General features: G+C 51.3%; 1 protein-coding gene across 2 annotated transcripts in view; it reads left to right on the top strand.

The window, feature by feature from the left end:
- Positions 1-20,946, top strand: part of PKNOX2 (PBX/knotted 1 homeobox 2) — a 289,880-nt gene extending 268,934 nt beyond the window's left edge. For both annotated transcript variants that reach the window (XM_043873891.1, XM_043873881.1), the window contains 3 exons: positions 16,595-16,671; positions 17,588-17,766; positions 18,790-20,946. In XM_043873891.1, the coding sequence (XP_043729826.1) occupies positions 16,595-16,671; positions 17,588-17,766; positions 18,790-19,016 (483 nt within the window). In that variant the 3' untranslated portion in view covers positions 19,017-20,946. The remainder of the gene's footprint in view (positions 1-16,594; positions 16,672-17,587; positions 17,767-18,789) is intronic.
- The last annotated feature ends 1,587 nt before the right edge of the window (positions 20,947-22,533 follow it).

Below are 22,533 nucleotides of genomic sequence, written 5' to 3'. Positions count from 1 at the left end.
AGGCAGGCTCCCGGTGGTCTGCAAGCTCTTGGCCTGGCATGGCAGTAATAGACACACAGACAGAAGATAAATACCAGGCTTAGGGCTGTAGACATATTGGCTGGCAAAGTGTGGAGAAGAACCAGAAGTTAGGGAGGCTCTTTGTTCAGAGAGAAGAGAAAGTCAGTGGATCTTGGGAACTAATTAATTAATCATCAGCCCTTTATTTGAAATGGGAGAGCCTCCAAAAGCCATGGAGCCAAGGCCCAGGATTTGGGGATCTTTGGCCACCTGATGCGAAGAGCTGACTCATTTGAAAAGACCCTGATGCTGGGAAAGATTGAGGGCAGGAGGAGAAGGGGATGACAGAGGATGAGATGGTTGGATGGCTTCACCAACTCAACAGACATGAGTTTGGGTAAACTCCGGGAGTTGGTGATGGACAGGGAGGCCTGGCATGCAGCAGTCCATGAGGTCCCAAAGAGTCAGACACGACCGAGTGACTGAACTGAACTGAACTGAGGATCCCTGCCCCGGAAGCGGGGGGCCTGCCCACCCAGCAGATGGCCAGCATCGCTCTGTGGTGCTGGATACGACCAGAGCTCTGCATCTACCACCAGTAGCCACATCCTCCCCCAGACTCTGGGGACTTGGGGTCGCCCCAGCACTTTGCTGAGGAAGCCCATTTGAAAGCACCACCTTGGGCACAGACGATAACCAAGTTTGGAGAGAAGGAGCTGGAAGGCTGAAGGTTAAGGTGAGGAGAGGAGGTTGGAGAGATGCCTGGAGCCTAGTGAAGAAGCCAGGGAGCCAGGGCCAGGCCCAGCCTCTTCCTCTAACTCAGGACCTAGAGCTCGTGGTGGGGGTGCCCAGGTCCCCTGCCTGCTGTCTTTTCCACGCGGGCAGAGAGCAGAGGGCTGTGGTGGCCCTGAGACCCCGGAGTCTGTGCTGAGCTCCAGCTCCCCCACCTCCCCGGGGAAGAGGGCTTCTGTCGGGGAGGTTTTATGTCCATGTGCTGACCTATCACACCCATGTCTGCAGCACCCAGGCTACCCCCCGGCCATAGCAGGAGCCCCCTGTGTCAAGCTGTGAGAATGTGTAGGGCAGTGGGGATGGTGGGAACATGTGGGCTTTTGGGGCAACCAAACCTGGCTTCGTATCTAGGCTTTCCCTCAATCCTCTGCAGTCTGGCCACACTCATCTCTTGTGGAGATCATGATGCAGGAATGAAATGAGTGCGGAGGCCCTGGTGTCCTGGGTCTTAAAAAGTGTTAGCTGACTTCTCTCCCCTGTCCCCAGCCCCCAGTGAATTTTGAAGACTGTGAACACATCTACAACTTTGCTTTTCAGGGGAGAAAACGCAAGTGTAGTAGGGAGAGGAGGCTGCAAGACAAGTCCCCACCCCACTGCCCAGGAGCCCAGCATCCAGGCCAGCACCCCCACTGATTCCCATCACCTCAGCTGCCTCCCACCCCCAGATGGCAGCTCCCCCACCCACCGAGTTAAGCCTTCGGCCTGAGACAGAAGGTCACAGCATCCATCCCTCCTGGCTGTGCCTGCCCGCTGACCTTGGGCTTCAGGTCAATGTCCCGCCTCTCACCCCTTCCTGCCCAGCCCCTTCCATAGCTCAGGGTCCTTGCCTTCCACTCCACGGCCATCTCCAGCCAGACAGGGGAGAGAGAGCAGAGCAAGAGCAGCTGAGCGCAAAACAGAGGGGAAGGAAGGCCCCAGGTCAGAGCTGCAGAAGGACCTGGGACGATGGGGGGCACCTGCTGAGCTGCTAGAGTGAGGTTGTCACCCGCCCCAGGCCCTCTGCAGCTCAGAGTGCACTCAGAGTGGACACTGTGGATAAAGCACTTGACATTGGCAAGTCCTCCCCCCAGAGGTCATGGAGACAGGACAAGGGAGTGACCCTTCTGCCTTTAAAGTCAGAACTCAGAACTTCTGGATGAGGGGGAGGAAGAGGGTGGGGAGAAGTCTGGGCTCTAGTAACTCAGCATGCAAGCTGTCCTCTTCAGGCCCAAGGCTGGCTCTGCTGATACAGGCCGACACACAGCCCCCGCTAAACACCAGCTCAGGAAAGGCACTGTGAAAGCTCTTGGTCACAGGGCACAGTGAAAAGAAGACAGGCTTTGAAGCCAGACAGACAGAGGTGTGAATTGAGGCCCTTCCACTAGCTGTGCAATCATTCTATTTCTTTGAAAAAGGAGATAGTAACTCATTTCCCACAGTTGTGAAGATTAAATGAAGTAACATATATAAAGAGCCATGCCTGACACACAATCGCACTTAAGAAATGTGAGTTCTCTTTGAACTTTCTAGAAGAGTAGACCATGAGCAGGGTTTTTAGGCTAAGACTCAACATTTGTGAAAGTTATTTAGAGGTAGCTGACTGATCTGTTCTCATCTGTGATGCCTACTGATTCTCACTTGATCCTAAGAATGCATTGACTAACTCTGTTACTTACTTGTTCGGTATATATATGTGTGGGTCCAGTCTACATGTTTCATGTCTGACTCAGTAGTAAATTCCTCAAGAATAGGGATCACATATGATACCTCTTCTATGGGCCCCAAAGCATTGATCGATCCCAAAGTGTGTATCTTACAGGATATTATAGGTGTTGCTCCCAAGAAAGGGTAGCGTGATGAAATAGGTTTAGGAAAATCTGGGTTATACGAAGTTTAGCTTATTTCTTTACCCTTAGTGTACTAGAGGGCTTCATGAATTTGCAAGAGGGGGCATGGCTTGAAGCTTTCCCCAGACATTTGATCACTCTGAGTCATACTCGTTTTCATTGTCGCTTTGAGGAACAACTCTATACAGTTGCTGGGGAATACGGCTCTGTGGCAGTGTTGTGCTAGGCTCATAGTAGCTGCCCAGTTTTAGGAAGGAAGGATAGAAAAGGTATGAATAAGGGCAGATCTCAATATCAGTAGGTGTTCTCATATCCAATGCAAGACAACTAATTTGTTGATTGGTTATTTGGAAAGTTTGTTGAAGAAAGGAACAACCATTACATAGATACATTTTCATTTTCATTTTATTTGATTGAAGTATGGTTGATTTACAATGTTGTTAATTTCTGCTGTACAACAGAGTGATTCAGTTATACATATATTTATTCTTTTTCATATTCTTTCCCACTGTCGTTTACAGGATATTGAATATAGTTCCCTGTGCCATACAGTGCGACCTTGTTGTTTATCCATTCGATGTTTGCCTCTGCTGATTCCAAACTCCCAACCCATCCCTCCTGCATCCCCACTTCCCCTTGGCAACCACAAGTATGTCCTCTAGGTCTGCGAGTCTGCTTCTGTTTTGTAGACAAGTTCATTTGTGTCCTATTTTAGATTCCATGTATAAATGATATCACATGGTATTTGTCTCTCTCTGACTTACTTTACTCAGTATGACAATCTCTGGGTCCAACCATGCTGCTACAGATGGCGTTATTTCATTTTTATGGCTAAGTAGTATTCCACTGTGGGCTTCCCAGGTGAGTTACTGGTAAAGAACTCACCTGTCAGTGTAGGAGATGCAGGAGATGTGGGTTCAATCCCTGGGTTGGGAAGATCCCCTGGAGGAGGAAATGGCAGCCTGCTCCAGTATTCTTGCCTGGGAAATCCCATGGACACAGGAGCCTGGGGAGGTACAGTCCATGGGGTCACAAAGAGACATCACTGAGCACACATGCATGCAAGGCAAGGAAAGATACATTTTACTTTGATTTAAAAGACATATAATATATTTGTTTGCTAATGTTTTGATATAGGAACAAAGTCATTTTCTGATTGAAGTCTGTCATTTTATTTGCACATATTTATCCTATAATACAGCGTCTATAAATTTTACCTTTATTTAAAATGGAATAAGAACTTTGGCTTTGGGGAAGTAACCTGACTGTAGGGTCTTTTTAGATTTTTACTGTATATCTCAGTCTCTTTCACTTGTCTCACCTGATCTCACTTTTAAGCGAATTTGACTCTGGAGTCTTTCCAAAGCACTCCACTTAGTTTTCCTAGCAACAACTCTTGTTTTTTGCACTCATATTTCATGGTTTACAGAATAGTTAATTAAGTTCCATAATTACAGTAACACACAGAAGTAGCATAAACTAGTCAATGCAAAACTGCTGTCTTCCTGATAAGCAGATAAATTGGCTAATAAACATTCTACAAAGTAAGCTATTCATCCTAAGCTTTCAGGATGTAAACAGCAGTTCTAATGGTTGACAGCAGAAAGGGAGAGCATGGTATAACATGCAGACTTGTTTAATAGATATCAATTAGAACTTCTTCTGTAGGTGCTGGTTTTCTGTTTTCTTCTCTCCTTCAGGCAGAAGTTAGTATTCTTTCATTCCTTTCACCCTGTGTCCGAGACTTCTTGTCCTTTCCACTGTGCTGTGGCACTTGCAACTCCAGAAATATGTTCAGATGACAGCGTGCTCCTGAGATAGAGGCTCAACCCCCGAGCCTTTTTGCTGTTAGGCTGCTGTGAGATTGGGATGGTTCCATCCATTGGTTCCTTGCTTCTGGGTCCCCAAAGAATCCCGTGAGATTTTCTTGCTATTGCATTTTGGCTGAAAGCAGCTAAATTCCTGCTAGAAGCAATCATTCCATTGCAAATTCAGATCCAGTGAGAAACCCTGGCAGAGGGTGCCCTCTGTGGAGGAGGGAGGGAGGGGTGCTGCTCTTCCCAGCCTCCCCAGTCCCCACTTCTGCCCTCATCCCCTCTGGTCCAGATCACAGCTTCCCCCCACCATCCTTCCGCATTTCCATCAAAAATGTGACAGCTCTCTGCTGCTGCCATCCAGGCACAGGAGCCACTTTACAGAATGTTTTGTGTAATCCTAGAGAGGAAACCTCCAGGGGAGGATCCTGGAGAGGAAGCCAAGCCCCAGCGGCCCCACCACCACCAAAGGAGCCCCCCTACCCCAGTAGCCTCTGCAGCTTGCCGGGTGCGGGCCAAGCTTCTCTCTGCGTCGTCTCATTTCACCTGCCCAGCCAGCCTAGGATGTAGTACTGCTACCATCCTCCTTTTACCAATTACAAAACCAGGCTACAAAAGGTGACCGCACTTGAAACCAGGTCTGCGTGGCTCTAGTTTCTTCCCACTAGGATGTACCGCCTCTCCACTGGCTCAAGAAATAGCAGCATCTCTTGGCTCCCACACAAAGTCTGGGTAAAGTAAAGTGAGTGAAGTCGTTCAGTCGTGTCCAGCTCTTTGCAACCCCATGGACTGGAGGAGCCTGCCATGCTCCTCTAGTCCATGGGATGTTCCAGGCAAGAGTCCTGGAGTGGGTTGCTGTTTCCTTCTCCAGCGGATCTTCCTGACCCAGGGATCGAACCCGGGGCTCCTGCATTGTAGGCAGATGCTTTACCATCTGAGCCACCAGGGCAGTCAAAGGGGAGCTAAAGTAAATGGGGATCCCAACTCTCAGTCGAGGTGCAGAGCCCCATCCTGGAACAGGTGTGGGGTTTGTTAGCCCGACTCTAGTTTCCAGATACAGTGAGGCTGCCTGACTATCTCATCCGTTCCTCTTCCTTTGGCCTCCACATTCACCAGCCTGGCATACATCTCGCCAGGGTTGCCCTCTGCTTGCTGCCACCTCGGCCCCACCCCACGGAGCTGACGACCTTGCTCCAGGGCCCTCAGATACACTTGGCTACAGTCACAAAAACTGAATGCACTAAAGCGCCAAGGGCCTTCTCTGCTTGATTCTTTTGGTATTGAAATGTAATTACCATAAAATCCACTCTTTTTAGCTGTACAGTTCAGAGGCCTTAGGTATATTTACAAAATTGTGTAATCATCACCACTGTCTAATTCCAGAACATTTCATCATCCTGGAAAGAAACCCTGTACCCATTAGCCATCACTTGCCCACCCCTAGAAGCCAGTGGTCTACTTTCTGTCTCGAGGGGTTTGCCGATTCCAGATATTTCACATGAATGGAATTGTATGATATGGAATCTTTCATGATTGGCTTCTTTCACTTAGCATGATGTTTTCAGGGTTCACCCTCTTGTAATATATGGCAGTGCTTCATTTCTGTGTATGAATATCCCATTGTGTAGATAGACCACATTTTGTTTATCCATTCATCACTTTATGAACATTTGGGTTTCACCTTCTTGGCTGTGAGTGATGCTGCTACACACATCGGTGTATACCTCATGATTCTTGTCTCTGAGACTCTTTGTCTGGTTCCCAGCTGTTCTCACCCGCAGGGCTGGAGCCTCACATGCTGGGCTCATCCCTACTGGAGGTCGCCCAGGTACAGCATGTGCCCTGCACGCAGGCTCCCGGCCAAGGAGGACTTGTGAAGGAGAGAGTCAGTCGGTTGCCTCTGCACCTCAGTGTTGCCGTCAGTTACTCAGCAAACATCCTTGCCTGCTTCCCTGTGCCTAGCGTGGCATTAAGTCTAAAGGAAGAGGGCATCTACCCCTGTCAGACACCCACCTACAGGCTGCATCGACAGCTGACTTAGAATGGTGGTGCCTCTTACAGCATATAAAACAGTTTATGCAAAAGGCATGCTACTTGGAGACAAGATCTGGATTTAAGTCTCACTGACCCCTCAGTGGTAAAGAATTTTACCACGTGGCTCAGTGGTCGGCCTGTCAGGCAGGAGACCCGGGTTTGATCCCTGGGTCAGGGAAGATCCCCTGGAGGAGGAAATGGCAACCCACTCCAGTATTCTTGCCTGGGAAACCCCATGAACAGAGGAGCCTGGCCGGCTCCAGTCCACGGGGTCACAAATAGTCGGACACGACTGAGCATGCTCGCACGCACACGTGCCCCCTGTACCTAGCCAGCAGAACTGCAGTGAATTACTTGACCTCATCAAGCCTCAGTTTCCTCTGCTGTAAAATGGGAGCTACAATAGCCAGCTCGTAGTACTGTTGTGAGGATAGAATAAGATGATGGATGCGGAGGTCCTTCATCCTGAAACAGACACAGCTGCTGCTACAAATACGTGCAGTCTACCTCTGAAAGGCCCCATAATCTGCTCTGCCTTGGAAAACTCAGAGAGAAACCTCGACACTTCTAGGGAAACTGTGGAGTTAAAAAACATCAAAAAGCAAGAAAATAGCTTAGGGAGGCTGAACCATTCTTGCTCCAGCATATATTATCTACTACTTTTTCCTTTAATTTCATCACCTTATCTGAAATCTCACTCATCAGAGAAGCATTTAAAATTATCCTATCCCTGTCAGAATGCCCACAGTGAGGCCATCACTCCTTCATAGCTTAGGTATGAATTAGTCCAAAAGGTTGGTTTTCTACACCCACTCCACTAGGATCAGATTCAGGGAAAGAGAGCCAGTGTTTATTCGTGGTGGAAGATGAAAATCAGAGCATCTGTAAGCACAGCATTTTGAGGAGGTAGGCCAGAATGGGGTGCCAGAGGAAAGGCTCCTAGCAATTGTCTTCAACCTCTCCTGACCCTTTTGAGAATCTGATGAAAGCTTTATCTTCATCATCATGAACATCACTGCGGGGGATTTGACCGTAAAGTCCTAAAGGCTGGAAGCCTCCGATTCAGGAAGCAGATGGGAGGATAACATAAGGATCCAGGGATTTGTCACAGGAGGGACTGGGAAGAGTCAATGGAGCGCAAAAAGGGAGAAGCTGAGTAAGTCTATGTTCACCAGTCTCAGCGTTTACCTGGGTCTAGTTCTGTTTCCTGAAAGCAGAGGAAGATCTCTCATTTTTTCTTCCTGAATCCTGGGGGCATCTCTCTACCAGAACACAGATCTTCAACCAAATCGGTCTTTAAGGCTAGCCCAGAAAACTACCTATTTAAAAAAACTTGTTTCTAAGGAGAAAGGTGATCTAAGTTCCAAATAATGCATCTGTCCACTAATACCTGAGCTTCAGGTGAGAGAGGTGATTTCAGCACTCCTAGGACTGGTCATTTAATTGAGGGAATAAATCATATACATCCTCTGAATGGTCAGCCCATGATGGAACCAAGCGCTCTCACACAAACACTCTTGCAGGGGGTTGGCAACTCAATAGAGGGGAGGGGGTTTGCCCATCTTGCTGGCCAGACATGTCCAGCATAGTGTATCCAGGACTGGGCATCAGATTCCAAAAGGTCCTTTGACAAGTCATGTCCAGAGAAGGGCAGCCAGGATGGGGACACATCTGTTCAGGTTACTCCTACGGGAAGCACGTCACATGATAAGGGCTGAGGGCTGGAGAGTGTTGGTCTGTGGGCCCTTTGGGGCAGCCTGTGCAGCAGAAAGAAAGACTGCGGAGGCAGACAGACCTGAGATTGAGCCCTGCTCCATTTTTACTTACTATATGACCTTGAGTGGGTCAATTAACTTCTCTAATGTCAATTTCCTTTTCATAAAGTGAAGGCAATAATACATATGTATGGTGAAGATCAATAATACGTTAAAAAACTCAGTGGCTTACAGAGGTGACGTGGACATGGTTAAAGATATAGGAGGAAGAAAAAGATGCAGGGGTTTGGACGTCCCTGGTGGTCCAGAGGTTAAGTATCCGCCTGCCAATGCAGGAAATATGGGCTCAGTCCTTGGTCCGGGAAGATTCCACATGCTGCAGGGCAACTGAGCCCAAGAGCCACAACTACTGAGCCTGTGTGCTGCAATTAATGAAACCCACGCACCTAAAGCTTGTGCTCGGCAACAAGAGAAGCCACTGCAATGGGAAGCCCTTGCACGGCAACTAGAGAAAGCCCACACACAGCAATGATGACCCAAGGCAGCGGGGGAAAAAAAGAGACCCAGGGAGTGTGGGTCCCAACTCAGCCACGTACACCTGTGTAACTGGAGCCAGTTTTTAACCCTCTGGGCTGAGTTTTCTCGTGTATAAAATGGGAATAATGATGCCTACTTCATAGATGCCTTGAGATTCAATCAGAATACATGTCAAGTACTCTTACAGGGTACTCTATGCTCTCTAAGTGTTCAGAGTTCTCCAAAAAGCTGTCCGCTTCCAGGAAGTGGCGGCAAGCCCTGTTAGGAGGTGAGGGCAGGTGCTTCAGACCCTGTGTGGCTCTGGAAGACAGTCTCTGCTCTCTGGTTGGACAATAGAGAGGCAGATGAGTTCAACAGAGAAATCCCTGGTCGGGGAACTAAGATCTCACATGCCACATGGTGCTGCCAAACACTAAAAAATAAAAATAAAATAAAGATTACACCTGAAAATGGCCAGGGGAGATGTACACCTCCATAGCATCCCCCAAGGAGCCTGAAGGCAGGTTAGCAGAAAATGCCCCATCATATACCCAGGGGCTGGTGCAGTCCCAGCGTCAGGGAAATAAACCTATTTGAAAAGAAAGCACATTTGTACATGCGCACAGGGGCTGCTGGGGGGTCTTGCCCTCAGAAAAACAAGCTGTGGCTTTCCCGGAGAGAGAGCTGCTTGCGCTGAGCAGCAGGTTTATTTTATGTTACTGATTTACTTAACAAACACTCATGGAGTGCGCTAGGCTTCCCAGGTGGCTCAGTGGTAAAGAATCCACCTGTCAAACAGGAGACGTGGGTTCGATCCTTGGGTCGGGCAGATCCCCTGGAGGGAAAAATGGCAACCCGCTCCAGTATCTTTGCCTGGGAAATCCCATGGACAGAGGATCTTGGCAGGCTACAGTTCAAGGGGTCACAGAGCGTCGGACGTGACTTAGAGTCTAAACAGCAGCAACACGGAGCACTCCAGGCACCCTTCTAAGCACCTTTCAAATATTAACATGCTGATTGCTATTAAACAACCTTTGGAAGGTGTATTTGCTCTCCCCACTTTACAGAAGAGGAAGCTGACATGAGAGCCCAGGGTCTCGAGCTGGTGAGAGACCAGGGTTCAAAGCCGGGCAGTCTGATTCTAGAGCCCCTGCTCTTTTTCTTCTTTGGGGTGCCCCAGGGCTTAGTTGTGGCATGCAGCATCTTTAGTTGCGGCACACAGACTCTTGGGGCTTGCGGGATCTAGTTCCCTGACGCGGGATCTAGTTCCCTGACCCGGGATCCAACCCAGGCCCCCTGCGCTGTACCTCCAGGGAAGTCCCTAGAGGCCCTCTTCTTTGTCCTTGCCTACTGCTACAATGCTGCCTCCAAGACCCTTCTAGAGAAGAAGCCAGTGTGGTCAGTGGACTCCTAAGGACCCCCTTCTCCTTCTCATCCCCCCCCAAATATGTTTGAAACCATCAGTTGTAAGAACAGCACTGTTAATAAGCAGCTGGCCCGGGGAGCCTGAATCACGGACGCCCCCCACCCCCATCCCACTCATCTTCACACCCACAGACACGCACAAAGGGAATGGTGCAGGTACCACTTACCCCCGGGATCCTATGATCATTCAGCGAAGATGTACTCAAGACTTGGCTCAAACCTGGCATTTTCCTCAGCACCGATGAGGTGGGGGTGAAAAGAACGGTGTGGACCCTTTTCTCAAAAACTGCAGCCTGTCTGGTTGGGGTGAAAAACAGATCATCCGTGTAGTGTGTGGAATTCTGGATAGGGTGAGGGCTCAGACCTCATGGCAGTGGGCGGGGTGGGGAGGGGGTGATGTTCCAAATGGATTTAAGGGGCTGGGCGTAGGTTAAGGACCAAAATTTTACTACTCTGTGGAGGATCGATTGAAATAGAAGCCAGGAGGGAGGGTGAAGAACAGGAAGGGCTTCCCAGGTGGCTCAGTGGTAAAGAATCCGCCTGCCAATGCAGGAGACGAGGGTTCGATCCCTGGATCAGGAAGATCCCCTGAAGAAGGAAATGGCAACTCACTCCAGTATTCTTGCCTGGAGAATTCCATGGACAGAGGAGCCTGGCAGGCTATGGTCCATGGGGCCGCACAGAGTCGGACACAACTTAGTGACTGGAGGAACAAATGAAGAGTAGTAAGGCGGTAGATTATGACAACGAAAAACTATATAGCAATGAACATGAAGGTGATTGCTACATAGAACAACCATGGAAGGATCTCACAACTATACTATGGAGTGAAATGCTACAAGCTGCTAAGTTGCTTCAGTCGTGTCCGACTGTGTGTGACCCCATAGACGGCAGCCCTCCAGGCTCCTCCGTCCCTGGGATTCTCCAGGCAAGAATACTGGAGTGGTTTGCCATTTCCTTCTCCAATGCACGAAAGTGAAAAGTGGAAGTGAAGTCACTCAGTCGTGTCCGACTCTTTGCGACCCCGTGGACTGCAGCCTACCAGGCTCCTCCGTCCATGGGATTTCCCAGGCAAGAGTACTGGAGTGGGTTTCCATTGCTTTCTCCATACTACATGCTATATGATTGCTTTTATATAGGATCCAAAAACTAAGCAAAACTAAACCATATTGATTAAGAATGTAACATAGATTGTAAAAGTATAAAGAAAAGCAAAAAAAGGAATTACAAGGAACATCGGGTTATGTTGGGGGAGGATATCTTTGGAAGTGGTGATTGGCAGGGGACAGAAAAGGGGCTTCTGGGGTACCAGTAGAAATCTCTTTTGTTGACCTGGGTGATGGTCACATGGGTGTTGGTGACGCTACACCAGGCTATGTGTCCCTCAGTCCTCTGTGATTTTCTGTGTGTTCAGTCACTCAGCCATGTCCGACTCTTTGCAATCCCATGAACTGTAACCCACCAGGCTCCTCTGTCCATGAAATTTTTCAGACAAGAATACTGGAGCGGGTTGCCACTTCCTCCTCCAGGGGATCTTCCCAACCCAAGGATCAAACCCGCATCTCTTGTCTCCTGCATTGGCAGGCGGGTTCTTTACCACTGAGCCACCTGGGAAGCTGCCATGCTTGCCTGTGTCTGCACAGTTGTAAGTGGGGAGGTGAGTGGAAAAGAGAAAGGAATGGAAAAGTGGGACGTCTGAGTCGGGACAGCTGTAGCAGGAAAGGGAGGGTCCCTGGGTACCTTCTGTACCCCTCTCCATTCTAAACTGCTCGTCTCTCCTGCTTTAGCGTCTCTGAGGTCAGGGTGTGCCTTGCCATCAATGGCATCTTCTGTGTGATGCAGTGTGGCTGTTGCAGGGCCCCTCACCATCCCAGCTGCCTCCCTCTGGCTGATTTCTGGCCCTGCTAGAGCAGTGGTCACATTAGGAAGTTTTGTAGCCACAACAGGCTACATGCACACAGTTGACCAGGGAGAAGGGAAGGAGGGTGAGGCTGACCCCAGTGTGGGAAAGTGGGCCAGGATGGCAGCTTCAAGCTCTGCTCCAGTGGCAGCTCCATCTCACACCTGCAGGCTGCTGCTTCCAATGCACCATGTCCCTCAGGGATCTGGCCAGCCTCCTGCTTGTCTGCCTGGGTGAGGAGGTGGGTGCTCCCTATTGGGTGGGCTTTGAATGAAAGAAGTGGCCAAGGGCCCAGGTACCAGCCTGGTTTAGCTACTTTCAGACCCAGGACCCTAGGGGGAAACCGGTGGTTCAAACCGAAAGATGCCTTCAGCTTCACTTTAGCCCAGATGAGACTTGAGTCATGGGGCCCAAAGGGAGGTGTCAGCAAAGAGTTGGGTTCAGTGTCAGAGGAGCTTCCTGATGGCAACTGTGGTATCGTGAAATGCCTCTTCAGCTTAAATCTGGCACTTCCCTTCCCTAGAAACTGAATATTCAACTGGACGGTGAAGTCTGGCAGATATCACCATGTGGTCCGGAATAAGTTAGCACAGCATGTTCTCATTCAATCATCCTCAAAGTCCAAGGAGTAGGCCCTATCTTGTCATTTCCATCTGAAGCCCAGAAACTGAGGATGGCAATGAATACATTGCCAAGGTCCTGTGTCTGGTTAAGTGGTAGGTGCAGGACTTGACCTCTGCAAAAGGTGGTACAGGTGGTGGTGTAGTCGCTAAGTCATGTCCCAGTCTTTGTGACCCCATGGACTATAGCCCACCGGGCTCCTCTGTCCATGGGGTTTCCAGGGCAAGAATACTGGAGTGAGTGGCCTCTGCAGAGGCCATGCTCTTAACCAGCAGGCAGCACTGCCCAGTCACATGGGGCTCCCTGCTCGCCTGAGAAGGAGCTGTCATTGTCTGGTCCATCCATGTCTCTTCTAGAGGGCCTCTGTCTTCGCCCTTCCCTCCTGGCTGCGGAGGAGAAGTTCATCCAAACAGTGAGCCGAGGCCCGAGGGCTCACCACCATCACACTGGATACCTCTCCCTGCCCCTGGCCCCCAGCCTTTCCGATGGTGCTAAAAGTAGTGCTGACCAAATCAAGGGCTGTCCAGGGGCCAGGGCTATTTTGACTCTGTCCTCAGGAATCATCTGGTCTGAGGCATGGACAAGCTGGACCGCTCCCACGAGCACTCAGATGGGGTGCCAGGAATATTCTGGCAACACACCTGTCCCCAAGGCCATGCCAAACCCTGCACTCACCCCCAGCCCCCAGCCTCCCCCACCTCTGCCACATGCTTCCTGAGATACCCATCCCGGGAGCCCTGGGGGAGGGGGGACGTGCACTGAAGGAGGATCAGGGCTTTGTGTCTGTATTTGTAAGAGAATAACCAGCCACTTTGGGGGACCCCGCCTCTCATCCCTTCCCATTAACTTAATCCATGGATTTGTGACATCCACTGAGAATGGAGGCCCGCGCTGGAAGTCTCCTTAGAGACAGCAAACTTGATCTGTGGGAGGCTTAAGGATTTCCTTCTCTGGAGATCTTAATAGTGGAAGAAATTTGCCTCTGACAATAAGTCCTAGTGCAAAGCCCCTGCCTGGAAAGCCCGTACCCTCCATGACTAAGATGTCTTGGCCATTCTTCAAAGTCCAGCTGAAGCCCAGCTCCCCAGAGAAGGCTCCCCTGACTGCTCTGACCATCCAGTGTGTCCAGAAACACACTGCTTCCTTTTTTCTTTTTGGTTGCCCTGGGTCTTCACTGCTGCGGTGGGCTTTCTCTAGTTGCCGCGAGTGGGGGCTGCTCTTTGCTGCGGTGCACGGGCTTCTCACGGTGGCTTCTCTTGTTGCGGAGCACGGGCTCTGGGGCGTGGGCTTGAGGAGCTGCAGCACCCGGGCTCTAGAGCTCGGGCTCAGTAGTTGTGGCAACTGGACTTAGCTGCTCTGTGGCCTGTGGGATCCTCCCAGCCTAGAGATCGAACCCATGCGCCCTGCGTTGGCAGGCAGATTCTTGTCCACTGCACCACCAGGGAAGTCCCCTACACACGCCTCTTTAATAGAGGCGTTCTTCTTTGGTTGAAGCCTTTCCCTCTTGGCTGTGGGCTCCACGGGCAGGTGTCTGTCACTTGGGCCGTAGCGGCTTCCCTGAGTTTGTGGTTGATGCGCCGGCATGGTTGGCAAGGCTCGGGGAACAAGTCAACCAGCTCCTTCCCTTACTGGTTCACTCATCTGTCTCATACACAAACACCGCATCTCCACGCCACCTGCTACCGGTCTGGACACTGGAGATGCGGTGTCTGATAAGACAGGTCCGTGCCTGAGCAAACTCCCAGAATAGGGGAGAGATCTGTCACGGTAGAGTGGGCTGAAGGCAGTTATTCAAGGGCCGCAGTGACTGACTTGCCCCGGGGAGCTGGGAGAGACCTCACAAAGGACTTGACCTGGGAGTGGTCTTTTGCAGAAGCTCAGAAAGGGGGGAGATGGAGTATTCCAGCAGGCGGACAGCATGTGCGAAGGTGTGAAGACATGAAGGAGCTAGTAGGGCCCGGAAAGGCCAAAACGTCGCTCGGGTTTTTGCTGTATCCTCAGACCAGCTGCCGTGGATGACGCGGAGGCTGCTCGGCTTCTAATGAGGGCCACGGAGATTGAAACTCCACGGGGCAGGGGAGGAGGGCTCAGCCACCACCCCTCCACGGAGGGGGTCAGAGGACACGGAGTTCCTCCTCCTTTGCCGCTGAGGGCTACAGTCTCGTCCCCACCTCCCCCTGCTCCTTCCCTTTTAGATGGAATTGGCTCCTGCGACACCGCTGCGCTTTCCTTGTTAGAATCTTAACATTATGTGGCTCACAAGCCCCAGCTGCCCTGGCGAGGCAGACAGGGTCAGAGGTGTGAGTTAAAACAACACACGATACTGATTGCTCCAGCCGGGGGATGCTGAGGCCACCGAAGAGGTTGCTTTCCTTTGTCACTGATAATGAGCATTCCACCGAGGCTGTTGATCTCAAGCTCATCCCTCAGACAGCTTTAAGCACCTTGCCAGCATCATCCAGTAATAGGATGAAGAGCCATCTCTTGTTGAGCACTTTACAAGTACAATTTCATTTAATCATGACATGACTTTTTGATGTAGGGTAAAGCAATGGTCTGAAGATCTCACTGGTTGTCATGATAGAGCAAAACTCTGAGTCCTGGTCTTCGGGACTTTGGAAGGCCCAAGCTCCAGTATCTCATACCACCTCAGTAAGGGGATGTTTCCAACCTGAGGACAGCTGGGCCCTCTACCCTAAGAGCCCCCAAACCTCTCCTAGCTGCCTGGGCAAGGCTTCAACCCATTCAGACTCTCATCACATTTATTGCCAGCCTGCCAGGTACCAGGTGGCATGCAGAAGCCTGAGAAAGACCAAAGACACACAGAACTGGTCATCCTGGGGCTCACCACCCTAACCCACGGCCACCCCCAAATTTCCCAGTCTTTAATGTGACCTGTTAAGCCTTCCCAATGCTCTGGCCAGCACCCCACTTCTCCTTCTAAGCTTCTCTGGTGCTCGTCACCCAAATCCCAGCATCTACTGCCTTGTGTCTGCTTCCTTTCACTGGGTGTAATTGTACGTCATTGACATCACAACGTCATTTGTGCATTATGTACATGTAGAGGGCACTGGGAATACATTAATAAGATGAATTAATAAGAGCTGGTCTTTGCCCTCATGAAGCACAGGTTGCGATACAGACAAGCATGGAATCAGCACAGGGACTGAAGGCCCTGGCCCCTGTCCTCACTCACTCACCCCCCTCCAAAGACACTGGCTGCATGTCGCAAAGTGGCAGTGTGCAGTGATGGGGGGAGCCCGGGCCACAGTCAGGAGAACCAAGTTCCAACTGATGCCACCATCTGGGGGGACAGTGGAGCTGGTTCTTCAGTTTCCTCATCTGTAAAGTGGGAAGAACAACCCCTAACCTGCCCCCTACTGAGTTTTAGTGAGGTGCTTTTATTAAGTGAAATTAGTGCATGAAAGCATGTCACAGGCTGTAAAATATTATACAAGTTGTAGCTGTCCTTATATTTGTCTTCTGTCTCCTAGGATGCCTACAGGAATCTGTGCACAGAGCAGATATTCAGTAAATGTCAGTTAGTGTAAATTAAACGGATTCATTCACCCCATTTTCCACCTTCTGAGAGTCCCCTGGGCTTTTGAGGCCACTGTAAATCCTGATACTGATGATGCTTGACCTACTTGCTTGGGGGTGGTCTGGAGGATGTGACGGTGCTGTGGAAGAGATCACTATTGAAATGTGCCAGCTCCTGGGGAACCACTTGGTCCCCCACCAAAGGGGGGCTGGGCTGAGGGTGGGTGGCCCTCCTTAGGCACAGAGCAGCCTCCTTCTTTCAGGGATACAAATGTTACCCTTTCACCTGTTTGGGCTTCCAAACCACTGAGGCTGCCTGCCTGGGACACTGCCTATGTCATGGGTATGGTCTCTAAGGGGACCAGGTTACCATGTGCCCACCCCTCACTAGCTCTTTGCCTCTCATTTCAGCACCCCTACCCCACGGAGGATGAGAAGAGGCAGATTGCAGCCCAGACAAACCTCACCCTCTTGCAAGTGAATAACTGGTGAGTTAGCATCACCCGCCCAGAGGCTCTCAAACCCAGGGGCCACTTGCTCGGCAGGGGGATGCACAGCAGGGGAAAAGGTGGGAGTGCCCAGCTCACTTCAGTCTCGGCCCAGCCACCGCACCAGCCTTTCCATGTTGGCTGGAAACAGAAAAGCTGAAATCCACACCTATAGCTTCATCTGCAGCTTCTCAGCGCCCTCTGCTGGGAAACTGTGTCAAGAACATCACGGAAAACTTGATGAATAGACACACAGGCCTGGCTGCATCCCAGACCCCAAAAGCCTCCAGGGGTTATCTGGTCTCCTCACCACCTATGTAAACAGAGCTCAAGCTAAAACATTCTGCGGAGCTGGGAGCAGGAAGGAGGGAGGAGGCAACAGTCCTGACCCACAGGGCTCCCCGTGCTCCCTCCTCTGTGGCTGGCCGGGGTGTCACGGGAATCTCAGAGGGCAAGGTCTGGTGGGCGGGAGTGGACCCTTGGCTCCCCAGAGAGAGGTCAGAGGTTAGTGCTTTTGACTAAGGAGCTCTTCCTTCACGGTTCAGTCCTGACGGCTCTGCAGCAGATTCCCAGGCCTTCTCACACACATGTGCACCTGCACACAAGCTCACATGTACACATCCATGGGTGTGCACATGCACACACGGACACATACATGCATGTGCATACCCATATGTGCCCACGCATGCACAGACCTGCACGTGCAAAAATATGCTCACACCTGCACACATGTACACACACGTGTGTGTCCAGGACATGTGCACATGTGTGTATGTGCATTCACACACATGCATGCATGTGTGCGCATGCATATGCACATGTGTACTCACATGTGCACACATATGCTCACACCTGCGCACACACATTCCCGCCCCCCAGTGGTGGCTAACCTGTCTCCATCTGACCCCCGGGGCAGGTTCATCAATGCCCGAAGACGCATCCTGCAGCCTATGCTTGATGCCAGCAACCCCGACCCTGCCCCCAAAGCCAAGAAAATCAAGTCGCAGCACCGGCCCACCCAAAGATTTTGGCCCAACTCCATCGCCGCAGGGGTGCTGCAGCAGCAGGGCGGTGCCCCAGGGACAAACCCTGATGGTAAGGACTGGGCTGAGGGTACTCTAGACCCGGGGGTGGGGGGATGGCAGGGGGGCTCCTGAAGCTCCTACGGGTGCGGCTGCCCAGAGTCAAGGGTTGAACATCTACTCACTTGAGTGGCGGTGTCAGCTCTGTCACAATAGTTAACCCTCCTGGTCCCCACCGAAGGATGTACGTAAGCCTGAAAGAAGGGGATTTTTTTGGTATATATTTTAACAAGTCCAAAGCAATCTCACCAGGATGAGTGGGAGTCCACTGGTGGGCATCTGAGTCCACGGCTGCTCAGCAGAGCCCCTCTCCTCACTCCCACACCCACCCGAAGTCTCTTAGCACCAATCACTGTCTTCACAGTCCCCCAGGAGCCAGGGCCATCTATAAATACCGAGGCAGGCAGCTGGCTTGTGAACGGAGGCCAGGAAGAGTTTTGTTTTCCCAGCTTCTCCATCACACCCTCCGTATACACTTTTCTAATTGCCGGTCGCCTGGTGCACAATGAATAATTCAATGAGCCATGAGCCAGGCATTTTATAGCTTGGCATGTGAAGCTAGCTCTGTGTGGGAAGTGGAGTGGAGGTGTACACGTGTGCGTGCATACCTTCATGTATGCATGCATGTATATGGCTGTGAACCAGTTTCTATGTGGTGGGCAACAGTCTTATGAGGTAGAGTGGAAATCAATAGATTCTGAGCCAGACTCACCAGGGAGAGAAGCTCAGCAATATCATGCCTGACTGTGTTGCTTTGAGCTAATGACTCAACTGTCTGAGACTATTTTCTCCTCTTTCGAGTGGGGATGACAATACCTACTTACAGAATTCTTCGAAAGGCAACAGTGTCTGCCACACTTGCACCGAAGATGGCAGGAAGTGGTAACCAGGAGTGCTGCTGCCTGGGATGGGGCAAGGGGTGGCTGACAGGTGAATGGACGGGAAACTTCACACCAGGGAACTGTCCAGCGTAGGTGCTCACCACAACACCCACCGGGGCTCCTGGGCCTGATCCCGGCCTTCTTCTCTCCCGTAGGGTCCATCAACCTGGACAACCTGCAGTCCTTATCCTCCGACAACGCCACCATGGCCATGCAACAGGCTATGATGGCGGCACATGACGATTCACTGGACGGGACGGAAGAAGAGGAGGAGGATGAGATGGAAGAGGAGGAGGAAGAGGAACTGGAGGAGGAGGCGGACGAGCTGCAGACAACGAATGTCAGCGACCTGGGCTTGGAACACAGTGACTCCCTGGAGTAGCCGAGCCGCCCAGATGGCACTGGTCACCGAGAGGGAGAGGAGCGTCATCAGGAGGGCTTCGGAGTGGGGGGGAAGGGGACGGGGCGGGCAGCACAGAGGAAGTTGGGCCCTGGCTTCCCGGAATCAGTAGCTGGAGGAAATGCACAGGAAACACCCGCTCCTTCCCAACCACCAAGCTTCACCGAGAACCCCGGCCCCACTTCCCTAGGACTGCAGAGGACTCGGCGTGGCAGGGCCGGTCGAGCAGCCTGGACGGAGGGGCAGGAGTGAGATCTGGACTCACCGCATCCCTGAGGACAGAGGGCACCCACGGCGCCCCCCCACTGAAGGACCTGAGTCATTTACAAGCCCCGCGCTGGGACATGGGTCAGTGCTGTTCATGGAGTGAGCCTCTGCCAGGGAACCGAGTCAGGAGGAAAAGAGACAAAGTGGGTCTGGGCTCCACCTCCACGGGGTCCTCAGCTCTTTGAGAGACATTCAAGGGCAGGAGGGAACCGGAATGCATGACCCACGGCTGGAGGGAGAGGGGGCCAAGGCCTTACATCCTGTAGAATAAGATGGGACCTGGATCCTCTAGGGCTCCCCTCGGTCCTCCAAGGCCCATGGACTTGGTGGGGGGGACGAGAGCCATTAGAGTCTTCTCTCTCTCTCTCTCTCTGTCTCCTGGAAATCAGTGGTAAGCTGGTGAGCTCAAATTATAGGAGGTTAAATGGAGGCCCTTCACCTGGGTTGGCTCCAGGACACAAGGAGATGGCAAGACCTGGGCTAGGAGCCATATCAAGGTGACTTTGGGGACCACAGCCGTCCCCAGGTGGTCAGTGGTGTCTTAGCCCAGATGTCCCAGCCCTGGGATGGAGCTCTCCAGACGTTCCACGCCTTCCATGGGCTGTTGGAGAGGGTGGAGCCAGGTTAGCTTGGCAGCCGTCCACCCCTCCCGCCCCTCGCCGTTGTCCCTCTGCCCCCAGGCTGGCTCCACCAGCCTTCATCCTCTCTTCTTCGCTCTATCCTTCCGAGAAGGCAGAAGAAACTTTGGAAAGAAGCATCCAGCCCAGGGGGAAGCCAGGGGTTGGAGAAGGTGCTAGCTACATCCCCCTTCCCATCAATATCCAAAGTGTGGGGGAGGTGCCCACCCACCCGCCTCACTGTTCCACACACCATCCCTACCACAGCCCTGGAGGAACCTGGGCTCTGCAAGGAGGAGGAGTCTTCCCACCATCTGCCCGGACACACAGCCCCCACCCCAACCCCCAGGCCCCCAGGATTGGCACCCCGCCCTCCTGTTCCCTCCCACCCCTACGGCTGTGAACCACAGGACTGATCACACGTGTGTTTTCCGTTGAATTTAATTTAATGGACTTGCAGCTTCATTTGTCAGTTGTGCGTTGGCCATCTCCGGCAGCGGCAGGATGTGAGTTGGCTGCTGGGCTCAACTCGAGGGCCCCCTGCAGGGCCCTGTAAGGTGGAGCAAAAGGATGGTGGCTTTCCTGAGGTCTCCCTGAAATGAATGTATTTCTTCCCCCAAAAGAGCTGATATTTAATGTTTTAATAGGGATTTTTGAGAAACAAATAACCTTATTTATAATCTGGGTGATCCAATCATTTTTTTACTCCCTTTTGATGCCATAGGTAGAGGAAAGTCTAGCTTTTTTGGCGTGAGACTTTTGCAACGTGCAGTGGGATAAATTACATTTCCTGTTCTGCTTCATTTTTCTTGTTCATACACACACGCGCGTGCACACACACACACACATACACCCTTCCACTTATCACTTTGGACAGGCATCCCACCCCACACACTTGCACACACGTGCCCACACATCCTCCTCCCAGCCCCCCTCCACCTGCCTAATGTTATGCAACCTCTTCTGATGTATCCACCAAACCAGTACTGAATGTGGCCGAGTTTTCAGTAAACCTTATTACCTACTGTAATTCTGGTGCGTGATTCTCTTTTCATGTGGTTAAGGGTTAGGGGGACCCTGGACCAGAGGAAATTTGGAGGCGTCAGCATAACCCTTGTTCACTCGACTACCCATGAAAGGGACCAAGGAAGAGGGCTTTCTGGGTGTCCTCAGTTTGCCAATCTGGGGAGGAAGATGGCCAACTTTGGCACAATCACCGCAGAGGTATCTGCTCTAAGACAGAGAGCAGAAGACAGGCGGAGGCTCTGCACTGCCCTCTCCTGGCAGTCTGCTGTCACAGCAGGGGAGCTCAGAACTTGGTCCCCTCTTCCACCTCGCCCAGCCCTCAAAGACCCTTGCTTATCCCACCTCCATCCAAGCTGGTGCCACCACTGCCCATCCCCCCGCCTCACATGCCCCCCTCGCCCTATCCCCATGTGAAAGGCCCCAGGGATCAGGAAGGATGGGCAGTCTTGACTGCCACATTGAATCCAGGAGCTGTGTTCGGAAGGGAGCCTGCCCTTTGAACCCCAGAGTTCAGCGCTGTATTCCCTGGGGCAGGAAGAATTTGAGAGGCAGCTAATCTCCCTGACTGAGAGGCAGTCTTGTTACTTTCATCCTAGAGGTTTCCTTACCTGGGCCCTGTGCTGAGATGTCCCGGCATGGGTTTAGAATTCTTCGTTCCCATTGGCAAAGGCTGGCGAGTTCATGCTTAACTGTGGACACCCTCTGGCCAGGATGAAGATGGGAAAGGGGGAGATTCCAGAGGTGAAAGAGCAGGCAGCCGTTCCCTGGGTCCCCGCCCTCCCAGAACCGAAACCCTGGCCACATCTGGAAAGTGCCACACAGACCCCACCTCTGGGCAGCAGAAAAAGCCTCCAAAGCCACAGGAAAATGACAGCTGGAACCTCACCCCTGAGAGCCAGGAAGATGGCTTTCAAAGCAGTGATTTCCAAGGAGCAAACTTTTTTCCCTCGTTCTGGTTAGTTTTTTAAATTATGAAAGTATGATAACACATTTACAGGAGACTTGGAAAATACAGAGCAAAGTTACATATAGTTCCACTGTATATGACAACTATTTTTTGAAGGAGATAAATTAAGATTTTTTTTAGTTGGAGTTAAGGAACTCACTCTTAAGATATAGCCAGCTTAGTCTAGGATGAACTCCATATTATACTTTGTTAAAATGGTTTCATAATGTGAATTAGTATATAAAAGCCTCTGAAAGGTCCTACAGGAAAGAAACCTGTTTAACATGTTCTCCAAATGTATTTATCTTTTGTTTTTCAAGTAATAGCTAATCAATCGTACTAGCATTGCACAAAATGCACTTTAGGAAACACACCGCTGAGAAATTATGTAATAGCCTGAGCCCAGCCTCTCCCACCCCTTCCTAAGTTTTTCTCTCAAGTTCTACCATCTTTTATACAAAGCAGCTAACTAAAAAGTCATCTCCTAAATCATCTGAGACGTGGGTGGTTGTGTTGTGACAAGGCAGCAACCTCTGTCTGCACCAAACCCCAACCCTATCCAACCCACGGAGATGTCTCGAAGTCCATGTGGAAAGAAGAGAGATGGGACAACGTGGGGTGGGGATGAGGAAGATCTCCTTTA

This window comes from Cervus elaphus, chromosome 2, assembly GCF_910594005.1.
Source record: "Cervus elaphus chromosome 2, mCerEla1.1, whole genome shotgun sequence".
NCBI classification, from domain to species: Eukaryota; Metazoa; Chordata; class Mammalia; order Artiodactyla; family Cervidae; genus Cervus; species Cervus elaphus.
This window is presented reverse-complemented; position numbering and strand designations above follow the sequence as displayed.